This window comes from Eschrichtius robustus, chromosome 17 (genome assembly GCF_028021215.1).
Source record: "Eschrichtius robustus isolate mEscRob2 chromosome 17, mEscRob2.pri, whole genome shotgun sequence".
Classification (NCBI taxonomy): domain Eukaryota; kingdom Metazoa; phylum Chordata; class Mammalia; order Artiodactyla; family Eschrichtiidae; genus Eschrichtius; species Eschrichtius robustus.
In genome coordinates this window covers 50717667-50733891 of record NC_090840.1, presented here as the reverse complement: position 1 = coordinate 50733891, position 16225 = coordinate 50717667, and the positions used below count along the sequence as shown (strand labels likewise).

The following is a 16225-nucleotide window of genomic DNA, read 5'->3' as shown; positions in this document are numbered from 1 at the left end:
GCAGTGCCCAGCCTATAGGAGGCATTCAATAAATAGTCCTTGACTGAAGGAATGTTAAGCTTTTGTTGAATGCCTACCATGTGCCAGGCACAGAGTAAATTAAAATACCCCTTAAAAATAATACAGAGTTGATTCAGAGATTGAGCACCATAAAACTTATTTACTTAAAACTGCATTAATTGTTAAAAACTATAAAGGGCATCATGGTAAAGTAACGGCAGAGATTTCACAAGGAACCCTTGAAAAGCAACTTCCTAGAACGTGGGCTGTAGATGCAGACTGCCTGCTTCATATCCCAGCTCCACCACTTACAAATTCTGCCATTTGGAGCAAGTTTCTCAACTGTTCTGTGCCTCAGTTTTCTCATCCATATATGAGGATAATATTAGTACCTACTTCATGTGGTTATTGTGGGAATTAAATGAGTTCATTTATGTGAAGTGTTCAGAACAATGCCTGGGAGAGTAAGTTCTTAAAGTGTTAGCTATTATTATTATACTTATCTCTTGGACATGTTTTTTTTTTTTTTTTTTTTTTTTTTTATATTTTAGCTTTTTTTTTTTTTTTTTTTTGAAGTATTTGTTTTATTATTTTATTTATTTATGGCTGTGTTGGCTCTTTGTTTCTGTGCGAGGGCTTTCTCCAGTTGCGGCAAGCGGGGGCCACTCTTCATCGCGGTGCGCGGGCCTCTCACTGTCGCGGCCTCTCTTGTTGCGGAGCACAGGCTCCAGACGCGCAGGCTCAGTAACTGTGGCTCACGGGCCCATTGCTCCGCGGCATGTGGGATCCTCCCAGACCAGGGCTCGAACCCGTGTCCCCTGCATTGGCAGGCAGACTCTCAACCACTGCACCACCAGGGAAGCCCTCTTGGACATGTTTGAGCAATGTATCTTGCATAGTGCTGGGTACACAGAAGGAGCTCAATAATGTTCTTTGATAAATTGTAACATCAATAACCTAAAATGTGAGGGGAAGAAGCAAAAGCATAGAATTTCTATATGCTATCGAATTTAAGTTATCAGCTTAAACTAGGATGTTATAAGATATTTTATGTAAGCTTCATGGTAACTACAAAGGAAAAACCTGTAGTAGATATGCAAAAGATTATGATAAAAGAATCAAAGCATACCACCACAAAAGGCGTCAAGTCACAGAGGAAGACAGCAAGAAAGACTGAAACAAAGGACATATAAAACGGTCAGAAAACAATTAATAAGATGGCAATAATAAGTCCTTACTTATTAATAATTACTTTAAATGTAAATGAATTAAATTCTCCAATAAAAAGACATAGAATGACTGAATGGATTAAAAAAAAAAAAAGAATCAATGACATTCTCCCTCAAAGAGACTCTCACTTTAGACTGAAGGACACACAGGCTAAAAGAGAAGACATGAAAATATATATTCCAAGCAAATGGTAACCAAAGGAGAGCAAGGCAGCTGTAGTTATATGAGACAAAATATACTTTAAGGTAAAAATGTTAACAAGAGACAAGGAAGGTTATTACATAATCACAAAGGCATCAACTCATCAAGAAGGTATAACAAATGTAAATATTTACCAACTCACATAAGAGCACTGAAACATATAAAGCAAATAGTAACAGAACTAAAATGAGAAACAGCAGTAGAATAATAGTAGGGGACTTTAATACCCCACTCTCAATCATGGATAGATCATCTAGACAGAGAATCAATAAGGAAACAGTGGATTTGAACAACACTATGGACCAAACAGACTGAACAGACATGTATAGAATATTCCATCCAACAACAGCAGAATACACATTTTTCTCAGTGCACATGGAATAATCTCTAGGGTAGATCATGTTAGGCCACAAAACAAGTCTCAACAAATTCAAGGGAATAGAAATTATATCAAGTATATTTTCTGACCTCAATGGTATAAAATTAGAAATCAATAGGAGGAAATATGAAAAATTCACAAATACATGGAAATTAAACAACACTCTCCTGAACAACTAATCGATCAAAGAAGAAATCAAGTGAGAGATTAAAAAATTCTTGAGACAAATAGAAATGGAAATACAATATATCAAACTTAAAGGATGAAGCAAAAGCAGTTCTAAGAGGAAAGTTTATAGCCATAAATACCTATATTAGAAAAAAGAAAGATCTCAAACAACCTAGCATTATGCCTCAAGGAAGTAGAAAAAGAATAAACTAGGCCAAAGTTAGCTGAAGGAAGAAAATAATGAAGATTGGAGCAGAAATAAATGAAATAGAGAATAGGAAAAAGACAAGATTAACAAAACTAAGTATTGGTTCTTTAAAAAGATTTAAAAATTAACAACCGTTAGCTAGACTAACCAAGAAAAAAAGAAAGGACTCAAATAAAATCAGAAACAAGAGATGCTACAACTGATACCACAGATTTAAAGGATCATAAAAGACTACTATGAACAATTATATGCCAACAAACCGGGCAACCTAGAAGAAATGGATAAATTCCTAGAAATATACAACTTACCGAGACTGAATGATGAAGAAATAGAAAATCTAAACAGACCAATTGCTAGTAAGACAGTTGAATCAGTAATTAAAAATCTCCCAAAAAACAAAGGTCCAGGACCAGATGGCTTAACTGGTGAATTCTACCAAACATTTAAAGAAGAATTAACACAATTCCTTTTTAAAATCTTCCAAAACTAGAAGAAGGAACACACGGAAACTCATTGTCCAAGGCCAACAATACCCTGATACCAAAATGAGAGAAGGACACCACAAGAAAAGAAAGGTACAGGCCAATATCCCTGATGAACATAGATGCAAAAATTCTCAATAAAATATTAGCAAGCTGATTTAACAATACATCAAAAGGATCATGCACCATGATCAGGTGAGATTTATTCCAGGGAAGCAAGGATGGTTCAGTACCTCAAATCAAATAATATGATGTACCAAACTAACAAAATGAAGGATTTTAAAAATCATATGATCATTTCAATAGATGAAGAAAAATCATTTAGAAAATTTAACATTCATTTATGATAAAACTCTCAACAAAGTGGGTATAGAGGAAACATACCTCAACATAATAAAGGCCACATATGACAAGCCCACAGTTAATATCATAATCAATGATAAAAAGCTGAAAGCTTTTCATCTAAGATCAGGAACAAGACAAAGTGCCCACTCTCACCACTTTTATTCAACATAATATTGGAAGGCTTAGCCAGAGCAATTAGACCAGAAAAAGAACTAAAAGCCATCTAATTCAGAAAGGAAGAAGCAAAACTGCCACTATTTGCATATTACATGGTATTATACTTAGAAAAAACTAAAGACTCAATCAAAAACCTGTTAGAACTAATAAATGAATTCAGTAAAGATACAAAAATCAACATGTAAAAGTTTGTTGTGTTTCTATACACTAACAACAAACTACCAGAAAGAGAAGAAAGCAATCCTATTTACAACTGCATAAAAAAGGAATAAATTTAACCAAGAAGGTAAAAGACCTATACAATGAAAACTACAAGACACTGAAGAAAGAAATTGAAGAAGACACAAATAATTGGAAAGATATTCCGTGTTCATGGATTAGAGGAATTAATATTGTTAATACCAGGACTTCCCTGGTGGCGCAGTGGTTAAGAATCCGCCTGCCAATGCAGGGGACACGGGTTTGAGCCCTGGTCTGTGAAGTTCCCATATGCTGCGGAGCAACTAAGCCCGTGCACAACAACTACTGAGCCTGCGCTCTAGGGCCTGAAAGCCACAACTACTGAGCCCACGTGCCACAACTACTGAAGCCCATGCACCTAGAGCCCGTGCTCCACAACAAGAGAAGCCACAGCAATGAGAAGCCCGAGCACTGCAACAAAGTAGCCCCCGCTCACTGCAACTAGAGAAAGCCCGCACGCAGCAACGAAGACGCAACGCAGCCAAAAATAAAAAGTAAATAAGTTAATTAATTTTTAAAAAATGTCCATACAACTCAAAGCAATCTACATATTTAACACAACGCCTATCAAAATTCCCATGGCATTTTTCACAAAAATAGAACAAACAATCCTAAAATTTGTATGGACACTCAAAAGACCCCAAATAGCCAAAGGAATCTTGAGAAAGAACAAAGCTAGAAGCATCACGCGCCCTGATTTTAAACTATATTACAAAGCTCTAGTAATCAAAACAGTATGATACTGGCACAAAACCAGACACATAGATCAATGCAACAGAATAGAGAGCCCAGAAATAAACCCACACATACAGGTGAATTAACTTACTACAAAAGAGTCATATAATGGGGAAAAAACAGTCTCTTCAATAAATAGTGCTGGGATAACTTGACCACTATCTTACACAGTACCTCCCAAATTAACTAAATATGGATTAAAGACTTGAATGTAAGACCTGAAACCTTAAAACTTCTAGAAGAAAACATAGGTGGTAAGATCCTTGACATTGGTATTGGCAATGAATTTTGGATGTGAAACCAAAAGCAAAGGCAACAAAAGCAAAAATAGACAAGGGGGCTACATCAAACTAAAAAGCTTCTGCACAGCAAAGGAAACCATCAATAAAATGAAAAGGCAACCTACCAAATGGGAGAGAATATTTGCAAGTCATATATCCGATAAGGGGTTAACACCTCAAATATATAAAGAATTTATACAACTCAATAGCAAAATTTAAAAATCTGATCTAAAAATGGGCAGAAGATCTTCCTTTCCAAAGAAGGTGTACAGATGGCCAACAGGTATAAGAAAAGGAACTCAACCTCACTAATCATCAGGGAAATGCAAATTAAACCACAATGAGATATCAACTCACTCCTGTTAGAATGGCTATTATTAAAAAGACAAGAAATAACAAGTATTATTGAGGATGTGGAGAAAAAAGAACACTTGTGCGATGTTGGTGAGAGTGTAAATTGGTGTAGCCACTGTTGAAAACAGAGAGTTTCTTCAAAAAATTAAAAATAGAACTGCCATATAATTCAGCAATTACACTTCTGGGTATTTATCCAAAGGAAACAAAAAACACTGACTTGAAAAGACAAATATGCCCCCATGTTCATTGCAGCATTATTTACAATAGTCAAGACTCGGATACAACCTAACTGTCCATGAATACACACACACACACACACACACACACACACACACACACACACACACACACACACACAATGGAATATTATTCAGCCATGAAAAAGGAAATCCTGCCTGGTGCAAAAATCATGGATAAAACTTGAGGGCATTATGCTAAGTGAAATGAGTCAGACAGAGAAAGACAAACGTTATATGATCTTACATATGTGGAATCTAAAACAAAACACATTCATAGAAACAGAAAGTAGACTGATGGTTGCCATGGGCTGGGGCTGGAGGAATGGGTGGTGGTGGTCAAAGGTGTAAATTTCCAGTTATAAGATGAAAGAGTTCTGGGCTTCCCTGGTGGTGCAGTGGTTGGGAATCTGCCTGCCAATGCAGGGGATACGGGTTCGAGCCCTGGCCTGGGAGGATCCCACATGCCGCGGAGCAACTAGGCCCGTGAGCCACAACTGCTGAGCCTGCGTGTCTGGAGCCTGTGCCCCGCAACAAGAGAGGCCGCGATAGTGAAAGGCCCGCGCACCGCGATGAAGAGTGGCCCCCGCTTGCCGCAACTAGAGAAAGCCCTTGCACGAAACGAAGACCCAACACAGCCAAAAATAAACAAACAAACAAAAAAGATGAAAGAGTTCTGGTGATATAATGTACAGTATGGTGGCTGTAGTTAATAATCTGTACTATGTACTTGAAGGTTGCTAGGAGAGTAAACCTTAAATGTTCTCATGAAAAAAAACAATGTAGCCATATGAGGTGATGGATGTATTAATTAACTGTATTATGGTGATGTATATATGTGTATCAAATCACCACATTGCACACCTTAAACTTGCACAATGTTATATGTCATTTATATCTCAAAGTTGAGAAAAAAATACTCTAGCAAAAAAATGTTCACTGGCAATGAGTGATTAAGAGCTGACTGTCAGGGGCAGAGATTGGGGATGGAGGAGGGCAGGGACTTACACAGAGGCCAGTCCTGTTTTAGTTCAGATTCAGGTGTGGCATTAGTTAAAGGAAGGAAATGGCTTTGTTTGGACATAGCCATGGGGTTGAGCCAGGGCCCAGGACCTTCACAGGTAGAAGTAAGTTCCCAGGAGGAAAAGCCTGACCAGGATGCTTTGCTTTGCTGCCTGAAGACTGGACCAGATCCCAGAGCATACTTGATTAGCCTCTAGTCAAGGGGACGCTCAGGGACACCCCTGCCTTGCTATAGAGCGGCCCTCCAGATCAGAGATGGCCCACAGGCAAAGGATGGAATGAAAATCCTCTTGAAGTGGGTAGAGTGATTAACATGAATTCATAGGAGGAAAGTGTAGTTTAAGAATCCACTAACATGCCCGAGGCCCCTGAGCCAGAGGCTGCTGAGCTGGGATATGAATTCCTGCTGCCATTCTCTTAGCCGCTGCCTTATACAGTCTCCCTAACTCTAAGGCCCTAAGTCTCGATTCCCTTTTCTGAAAAACCAGAACAGTCGAAGGTTCCTAGCTCTAAGTTACTGGGGAAATTAAACGGCATGATGTACATCAGAGCCTGGCACCCAGCAAGCCTGTGAGAATGAATGGGGGCTCAGCGGTGCTGTTCTCCTTCCCTCGTCTCAGATTCCCATGTCAGGCCCTCAGCTCTCACCCAGTGGTGACCTGCATCTTTAAGGACTTCCCATGATTCTGATGAAATCCTAGAATAAACTATTCAGACCTATGAAAAAGTGATCTGTGACCTTGGAAAAGTTACTCCACTCTCTGGGCCTGTCATTGGTAGGATGTTGCTCTTACTGTTTGCCTGAAAGAGTTACAGGAGGATTAAAGGGCAGGAAACACAGAGAGAGCCCCATGCCTGCCTATGACGGACACACATGTGACGGCTGCTTCCCTCCAGCCTCCTTCCACCCTGATGACCACCGCAAGGCGGGAGGAACGCTATCTTGGTTTAACTAAAATAACAGAATTAGGAGGATTACTTTCCACAGCAACTAAAAATGAGAGACTGTTGAAAGAACTTGGGATGGTTAGTCCAGAGAACAAAGGGTTTATATGAACCCAGCTAACTGGGTGCTGGCACCTATTTGAAATCAGGGCTACTTGGGGATCAAGAGTTGCCCAAACCACTTCCAGTTGATGAGGTTTCTGGTATATTAAGGGGAAAAAAATTGTTGAAGTTTCTCGTATATTAGGGAAAAAAAAGTTTTTCTAAAAGGAAAAATATTTAGTATTTAAAAAATACTAAAGCAGGGTTATAAATACTGCGGCATACCTTAAGTGTTACATTTAACAAATGTTAACACATAAAACTGAACCTAATAGAAACGTTCTAGTCATAGGGTAATTGCTAGATGTATGCATATTTTGAAAACCTTAATTCACAGTGTACTGCAGGCAGTGTTGGCAGGTAATGGGACACAAAATTTTTTCAACCCTGTCAGGGAACTGACTTGCAGAAAATGTCAACATTTTGAGTTTGAGGGTCGGTCTGAATGTGATCTGTCTCTGTCTCTCACGCCGGACCCAATGGAAGGCAGACTGGACATTCTGCAGGCCACAGAGATCAGAACGCGGCCCTGGGGCGGGCGCTTGGAGAAGAGGGGCTTCTCCTCAGCTGTGCCTCCCTCACCCCTAACCCCCAGCAAGGATCCTGAGCCGAGATGCTGGGGCAGTGTGGGGAGTAGTTAGTGAATTACTCATCAGGCGGGGGTACGGGACATCTATGCTGCTGGAGCAACGGTTTTTAACTTTTGTGAGTTCGAGGAACCTTCTGAAAATCCGATGAAACCCTGGACCTTCTCCCCAGAAGAATTCCATCACCTCACCCATCCACGCACAACTTTCCCCCAAAGAGCCCTCCAGGAGTCCATAGACCCCAGGATGAAACCCCTGGCCCGAGGGAGGCACTGGCACTTTCTAGAGTCTCTCTACCCTGAATTGCGTCTCAGGCCCCGCCTCGCACCTGGGAGCCCTGCCCGGGGCGTAGGCCTGCCCGGGGGCTGTGCACGGGGCCCGGGCCCTTGGCCGTGGACGCGCTCCGCCTCCCTCCCTCCCCGGGACCCGAGTGGCGCAGCCGGAGCGGGGCGGCGACCAGGAGGCCGGCCCCACCTGCGGACACTAGAGGCGAGGGGTCAGCGGGAGCCCGGCCCCGCCCCGGACCGCGGGGCCAGCCCGCTGCACACACCGCCGCGGGGCTCAGAGCAAAGGACCGCGCCGCCGCCGCCGCCGCCGCAGGTCCGGCTCCCCCGCCGATCGCGGAGTCCGGATTCGCTAACCGCGCCGCCGCCGCTGCCACGGGTCGGGTTCCCAGCGCTGCTCCGGGGCCTCCGCCCGAGCCATGAAGATGCATTTCTGCATCCCAGTGTCCCAGCAGCGGCCCGACGCACTGGGGGGCCGCTACGTGGTGCGCCGGGGCTCGGGGTCCGACTGGGCAGGGAGGAGGAGGCCGGTGACAAGGCGGGGGCGGGAGCTCACCTCGCTCGGCTAATCCGGACGTGATGACTCTGTTTGCAGCTGTACTCCGTGTACCTGGACGGGTTCCTGTTCTGCAAGGTGCGCTACAGCCAGCTGCATCGCTGGAACGAACAGGTGAGCGTATCCGAGGCGGGTACCAGCCCGCCCACCTGAGGCAGGTGAGGAAAAGTGCGCCCAGGGGGCTCTGGGTGCTTGACTCTGGCAGGACACTGCACCTCTTGAGGGCTTCAGGCTCTTAATCCTGGTCGTGGTAACAATTAATTGTGAATTGCTTGGCATACAGCTCAATGAATACATGATATCGCCCCTAATCACCTATAGCTGTGAAATGCGGGAACAGGGCACAGGTAATTATCCCAACCCGTTCCAGCCCGGTGATCCCCGCCAGCCCCACCTGGGCTGCATCTCAGTGCCAGCTGCTCCCCCAGGACAATATCCCTGTTCAAAATGAGCAAACCAAGTCTAGATCAAGGCGTAGTCTTAGGAATCTTGTACATGGGTAATCCCTTTTCTCCCAGAGTTTAATTTCCCCCTCTTTAAAAAGGTGTGTCTTTATTTTTGTTTTCAAACGAGGGTATTCATAGGCTTCAAACACGGGCGGTCTGGAAACCCAGGAAACAGACGACTTATCAAGTCAGAAGGCCATTTCTCACTCCAGTTTCTCACAAGTCCTGATGGCATTTTCTTCCGGGAGGTAGACTGATTTATTAGCCTGCCCTAATGGGTTTTATTTTCCTAATAAGGAAGTGTTGCAAGTCTTCAAAGTGGGTTAGAGGAGTTTGAAATGAACTCCACCCTTCCCCCACACTCATGCACAGTGTTTTATTGGTTTTTTTTTTTAAAGATTTTGTGTACTGATTATAAAGAGCACATACCTAAAGTTGAAAGAAAGAAAGAAGGAGAGAGAGAGAGAAAGAAAGAAAGGAAGAAAGAGAGAGAGATGGAGGGAAGGAGGAAGGAAGAGAGGAAGGAAAGAAAGATGCTTGCCTAGGCAACAGCTATTAACTTTTTTGGGAGAGTCCTTTCAGACAATCCTGGTTTCTAGTGAGTAGATACATCACGTTTCCTTTAAGACCATTTTCTGTTGATAGCTCAGTTCCATTGTTCTGCTATTAAAAACATCATTGCAGTGAGCCTTCTTGCTCATACATCATAGTGCATTAGAAAAGTCCATTTTCAAGGTATGACTAAGTTTCTTTGGCGTCAACAAAAACAGGTGTAATGTGGTCATTAGTTAATTTCTGTGCTTGTCTTTAAGTCGGTAGCACCTAACACAGTGCCTGTGACCTGGTAGGTCCTCAGGAATGATTGTCAATGGCTGAATAAAAAGGGCATGGATTCAGACTTCTGAAGGATGACAGGCTACTTGTGACCGAAACATGTCTGGGGAGTTGGGAGGACTGCAGAGGAAGGCAGATGCGGATCTCAAAGGAAGAGAAAGTACAAGTCATTTAGGCATTTGGAGGAGGAATTTGAGGGTCATATCCCGCCCTCATCTGTCTTCCTGTGTGTGAGGTGTGATCAGGGAGGTGACTATCACTGGGTAAAAGCAGGAGACGGCCGGGAGGAGCAAGGAGGGCGTGGGATTGACCGACCACTTCCTGGCTGGACACTTCACCTCTTCTCTGATCTTCAATTTCCCTTTCAGAAATAATCAGGTAATTGGTTATGGATGGCAACTTCACAGGGCACTTATGAAGATTAGGGTCCAGTTTCTCACAGAGTGTGGCACATAGTTTACGTGCTCAGTTAACATTTACTGACTCAGATGCTTGGAGAATTCCTGAATCTGGTCCTTATTAACCAACAGACACAGGAAAATGCTTGTTTTCAGGAAAATTCGGACCTATCCAATCTTAGAAGGTCCAGAAGTGGAGATATAAAGCCAGTTCTTTTGACCTTCTATTTTGGAAGCCATGAACAAGAAACCGTCTCTTATTCACTGCAGTGGATTTTTTGTTTGTTTGTTTTTCTTTATTTTTTTGGCTGTGTCGGGTCTTAGTTGCGGCACGTGGGATCTTCGTTGTGGCGCGCAGGCTTCTCTCTAGTTGTGGTGTGCGGGTTTTCTCTCTCTAGCTGTGGCACGCAGGCTCCAGAGCGCGTGGACTCTGTAGTTTGCAGCACGCAGGCTCTCTAGTTGAGGCATGCGAGCTCAGTAGTTGTGGCGTGCGGGCTTAGTTGCCCTGCGGCATGTGGGATATTAGTCCCCCAACCAGGGATCGAACTCTCGTCCCCCGCATTGGAAGGCAGATTCTTTACCACTGGACCACCAGGGGAGTCCCTGCAGTGGACTTTTACATATGGAATTGCCACAGCCCAGTGCCCTCTGTGAAGTATACAAGGGATATTAATGAATACTTCATATTTGTCCCAGGTTTTTCAAAATTCTAAAGTGGGGATTTCTTTATCCAGTTTCTAACTACCTTACACATGTCATTGTTTCCCTTTTCTGTAGGAACAACTTCATTTTAAAGAAACTACTTAGATCTTAGGAGGTGGCTACTGGTATTATTATTAATTTAAAACAATAACTAACATCAGTTACTCTGTGCTAAGGTTGGTGCCAAGAGCTTTCCATGTCATATCGTGTTTAAGTTTTACAACAGTCTTATGAGTTAGGATTATAATTAGCCCCTTTTAGCAGATGAGGAAACTGAGGTACAACTTGCCCAAGGTCATACTGCTAGTAAGTGTTGGAGCCAGGATTTGATCTCTAGAACCTGCTCTAACCCATTACATTTTGTGGTTCCTTATCAAAGTTGACAAAATAAATTGCATCAGAAAAACAATTGCATCCTACACTACCATCCTGTTAGGCATAACATAATAAAATTCCCCAATTTTATGTATTGTGTGATGAATTTTGGTAAATATATACAATTACCACCACCATAATCAAGACAGAGAACAGTTTCCACAGGCATAATGTTCCCTTGTCCCTTTGCCCTTGGTCCCCTCCCTCCACCTCTAGCCCCAGACAACATCTGATTTCTGTTATTAGAGTTCCAGGCACAGGATTTTATTCCACCTGCCCAGGAAGCCCCTGTAAGGTTGGTATTGCAAGATGAAGAGTCCAAGTAAGGTTGCTAGATTTAGCAAATAAAAATACAGGATCCCCAATTAAATGTGAATTTCAGGTAAACAACGAACACTTTTTTAGTATAAGTATGTCCCATGCAGTATTTGGGGTAATCTTAACTGGTCATCGTCTATTTTATCTGGCAACCCTAAGTCTGAGACTGAAGGGTTGGGTGACTTCTCCCAGCCACTTCTCAGCTAGTTTTTATTCTTCCTATTCCGTGGAAGATGTGAAATGGCTCAGAATTCTTAATCTGATCTAATACTTAGCACTATAAAAAAGAGAAACAGTATAAAGGCCCCATCTGTGTTTATGTGTGTGTGTGTGTTATGTGTATGTTTGGTGAGTATAAGTTCATTTCCAATTGATTTTTGGGGAAGTTCTGCATCACAATAGAACAGAAATTTCATCTTAATAGAATTAACTGATTTACTCATTTACTTAAGAATATTTACTAAGTACCTATTAAATACCAAGCACTATGTTAAATTAAGTGAAGACTCTGACTTTAGCACGTGTGATTTTTGGATTTACGAATTGGATTTCTGTTTTGTGTATTGGGGAACTCTGCAATCAAGGAGGAGAACCTGGCCCAGGTGAAGTGGCGCCTGCTCCTCTCAGCTAAGCTGTGTGGAGACTAATGCCTATAAGACTGACCTGAGGAGAGATGGTTGTGTTTCCCAGAGGTCAGCTGCGCTCTCTGAAGTCATCACTGGCGGCCCTGTCCCCACTGAGGCTCCCTTAAGGTCTGGCGGCTTCCCTCGGCTGCTGAGTGCTGCCAATCTCTCTGCTGTGTGAACTGCCTGACCTGACTGCTTTCTGTGCCTTTAGATGAATAAAACCAGTTTGATCTATGCCCTTGTCTGTACCGCCTCCCTCAAGGGGACTTAAAGAAATCTGTAAAAGAAACCTTTAACTAGCTCATTTTGGCCATCCTGTGTAAGTGAGGGTAGACTCTGTGGAAAGGATGCTTGCTTCTTTGAAAACACCCTGCCAGTGCCAGACATGGCAATGCAGACAAGCCGTGGGAGCTTGCAAAGGATCCTTCAGTGGGAGAGGAGGGCTACACACCGGCTCAGTCTTCCTCCCTGCCGAGCGCTGACTCAGCCTTGCTTCTTCCCTTCTTTCACCGGATAGCCCCTCTTTCCCCCACTCAGACCCTCTGTTCTCATCAAGCAGCCCATTGCCTCTGCCTGGCTCACTTCCCCCTTCTGGGAAGACCCCTGCTTTCTGGCCCATGGGTTAGGGACCAGCCCTTTCTCAAGGCTCACCTTAAGCCTCACCTCCTCTGGGAAGTCCCCCTTGATTGCACAAGATGCCTTTCTCTGATTCCTGTGCCACTTTATGTTTAGACCTTGTCGCGTTCCTTTTGTGTGTGTGAAGATCTTGTTTCCCCTGTTTATTTAGTTGAAAAACCCAAATACTTAAATGAAGGAATGAATGAAGGCTGTAGGCATAGTGTATCCAGCACAGAATCCTGCTTTAGGAGATGCCCAATAGAGAATTGATGGAGGAGGAGGATGGGAGGAAAAGAGGGCAAGGAGAAGGAAAAAAGAGTAAAAAGACTGTGTCCAAGTTCTGCTGCTGTAGGATCTTGGTTTAAGTCACTTCAGCTGCCTGAGCTTCAGGTTACTCATATTGTCAAGTAACCTTGTTATCAAGGTGGAAGGGTATTGTGAGATTGCCCTCGTTGTCAAGGTGGAAGGATGACCATGTTAATGGCAGCGATGATCATCTACCTCACAGGACTGTTTTGAGGAAGAAATGGGATAATATACAAGACTAGTGTTCTTTGGTACAAGATATCACAATCCAGGTTGCTTTGAGCTTGTGGCCCTTTATCTGGAGAATCTGAGATTTTTATTACCAGGGGCCTTGGAGAGGTGGGATGAATGAGTCAACAGTAGAAAAAGAGACTGTAAAAAGGACAGCATTTGTGACCATAATTCCACTTGTCCCAGGTCACCACTGTGGGATAGGAATAGGGGTCTGTGAGTGCATGGGATGGGGAAGGAGGTGACATTTTCAATTGGCCAGTAAAGTTCTCTTCATGTTAAGAGGCAGAACTGTACGATGGAGAAATTAGAACAGGAGATTGTGCTGGGATTTAAAAAATATGCTATCTGAACATGGTCTTTCAAAGCAAACAAACAAGCAAAAAACACCTCATAATAAATGAACAGAAGAGGTGTGTTTTCCTTTTGATCTCTTGGAACAGTTTTTGAAAGAGTGATGGAGCTAAACTCTAATGCCAGATAATTCTTAGTATGTGAGTGCTTTTAGTAGCAAAACTATGTGCTATTTGAGACCAGTGGAAAAGACTGTATTTTGATAGAGTTGAAGAACTTGTGCAGTGGGTGATTGACTTTTGGTGGACTTAACTGCTCAGTTTATTGTGTGTTTATCTCCCCCGCTTAGACCAGTGCTCAAGAAAGGAGGGGAAAGATTCCTTGAGAAGTCAGCTCAGGTTGTAAAACCTGCTGGGAGAGTTTTTGCTCTGGGTTGGGTATTAGGACCTTAATCCTTGTTGACTTTTTCCCCAGCTCTTGGCCTTAGGGCTTCCCCCTCCAGATGCTCCCCTGTAGATGGGTAACCCAGGCAGCCCTACTGGCTCAAGGCTGCTGTGATTCCAACCAATTTGGGAGCATCTGCTGCATTTATGAATACATGCCAAGGAAGACAACTGCCTTTTAAAGATCACTCACTCAGTTCATCAAGAAATAATTGCATGCAAAGAAGACAAATTCCTGCTTCTACTTAATGGAATTAGCAGAGATGGGGTGCATAAATTCCAGGTCGTTTGAGCAGCCCTGCCTGGGATGGTGCTCTAACTGGGGGGCCTTTGGACCATCTCTGTCACAGCAGGAAATTTTCCTTGAATTTAAAAGAAACATATCGTTGCTCTAATATTTTATACTACTAGATTTAGAGGAAAGATGGCAAACTAAATGGCTACTGGGGTCAGGCAGGTAATTTAAATGAGAGGCATGGATCAGGTGAGAGGCAGTGGTGGGTGGTGGGAACAGCCTGAGAGAATGTAAACTTGGTGATTCCAGACCTTCTGATTCTTCAAGAGAAGCCAGAACATCAGTTTTTCTTTTCTTTTTTTTTTTTTTAATTAATTATTCATTTATGGCTGTGTTGGGTCTTCGTTTCTGTGCGAGGGCTTTCTCTAGTTGCGGCAAGCGGGGGCCACTCTTCATCGCGGTGCATGGGCCTCTCACTATCGCGGTCTCTCCTGCTGCGGAGCACAGGCTCCAGACGCGCAGGCTCAGTAATTGTGGCAGTTTTTCTTTTTTTAATAAATATTATTTCTGTGGCCCAATCTTAGATTTATTAAAAAAAATTGCGAAGATAGTACAGAGAGTTCCCATCTACCCTGCACCCAGTTTCCCCTGTTGTTTTCCATGAGTATTATACTTTGGTCACAGTTAATGAACCAGTATTGATACCATGTTATTTATTCAGACTTCTTTAGTGTTTACCCAATGTCCTATTTCTGTTCCAAGATCCCACTCAGGTCCCACATTACATTTAATTGTCGTGTCTCTTTAGGCTCCTCTTGACGGTGACAGTTTCTCAGACTTTCCCTGTTTTGAATGATTTTGACAGTTTTGAGGAGTACTGGTCAGGTAGTTTGTGGAATGTCCCTCTATTGGAATTTGTCCAATGTTTTTCACATGACCAGACTGGGGTTATGGTTTTGAGAGGAAAACCACAGGGGCCAAGTGCCATTCTAATCACATCATGGCTAGGATACTTGATATTGACATGACAACACTATCGATGTTTACCTTGGTCACCGGGCTGAGGTAGTGTTTGTCAGGTTTCTCCATATAAAGTTACTTTTTCCCCTCCTTTTCCACAGTGTGCTCTTAGGAAGGAAGTCACCATGCACAGCCCACACTTAAAGAGTAAGGATTTATGTTCCATCTCCTTGTGGGATAAGTATCTACATACATTATTTGGAAATTTGTCTATTCTCTCCGATTTGTTTATTTATTCAATAATTTATTTTTTTTAATACATACATACATTTATTTATTTATTTATTTATTTATTTATTTATTTATTTATAGCTGCATTGGGTCTTTGTTGCTGCGCGCGGGCTTTCTCTAGTTGCGGCGAGCGGGGGCTACACTCCGTTGCGATACATAGGCTTCTCATTGCGGTGGCCTCTCTTTGTTGCAGAGCACGGGCTCTAGGTGCGGGGGCTTCAGGAGTTGTGGCTCGCGGGCTCTAGAGTGCAGGCTCAGTAGTTGTGGCACACGGGCTTAATTGCTCCACGGCATGTGGGAACTTCCCAGGCCGGGCATCGAACCCACGTCCCCTGCATTGGCAGGTGGATTCTTAACCACTGTGCCACCAGGGAAGCCCCTAAAATCATAATTTTTTTATAGACGGGTTTTTAAGTCTTCATGGGAGGGGTCAGCCTGCATTCAGTCTTAGTTTTTAAGGTAAGTTGATCAAGTGTGGGTCCCAAGGCGGGGAGGGCAAGTTCTTGCTAATTAACAATCATCATTTTGGTGAGTTAACATTTTTCTGGAGCAGTAGGAGGAACAGTGAGGCAATGGATCAAGGGCTTAGGAAGAGGAGCCTCAGGGACCAGG

The 16225-nt window shown here is 43.1% G+C and overlaps 1 protein-coding gene across 1 annotated transcript in view; it reads left to right on the top strand.

The window, feature by feature from the left end:
* Positions 1–8399: 8399 nt before the first annotated feature.
* SNX31 (sorting nexin 31) overlaps positions 8400–16225 on the top strand; it is a 73383-nt gene continuing 65557 nt past the window's right edge. The window contains exons 1-2 of the mRNA XM_068525865.1: positions 8400–8465; positions 8576–8650. Coding sequence (XP_068381966.1) covers positions 8400–8465; positions 8576–8650 — 141 coding nt within the window. The remainder of the gene's footprint in view (positions 8466–8575; positions 8651–16225) is intronic.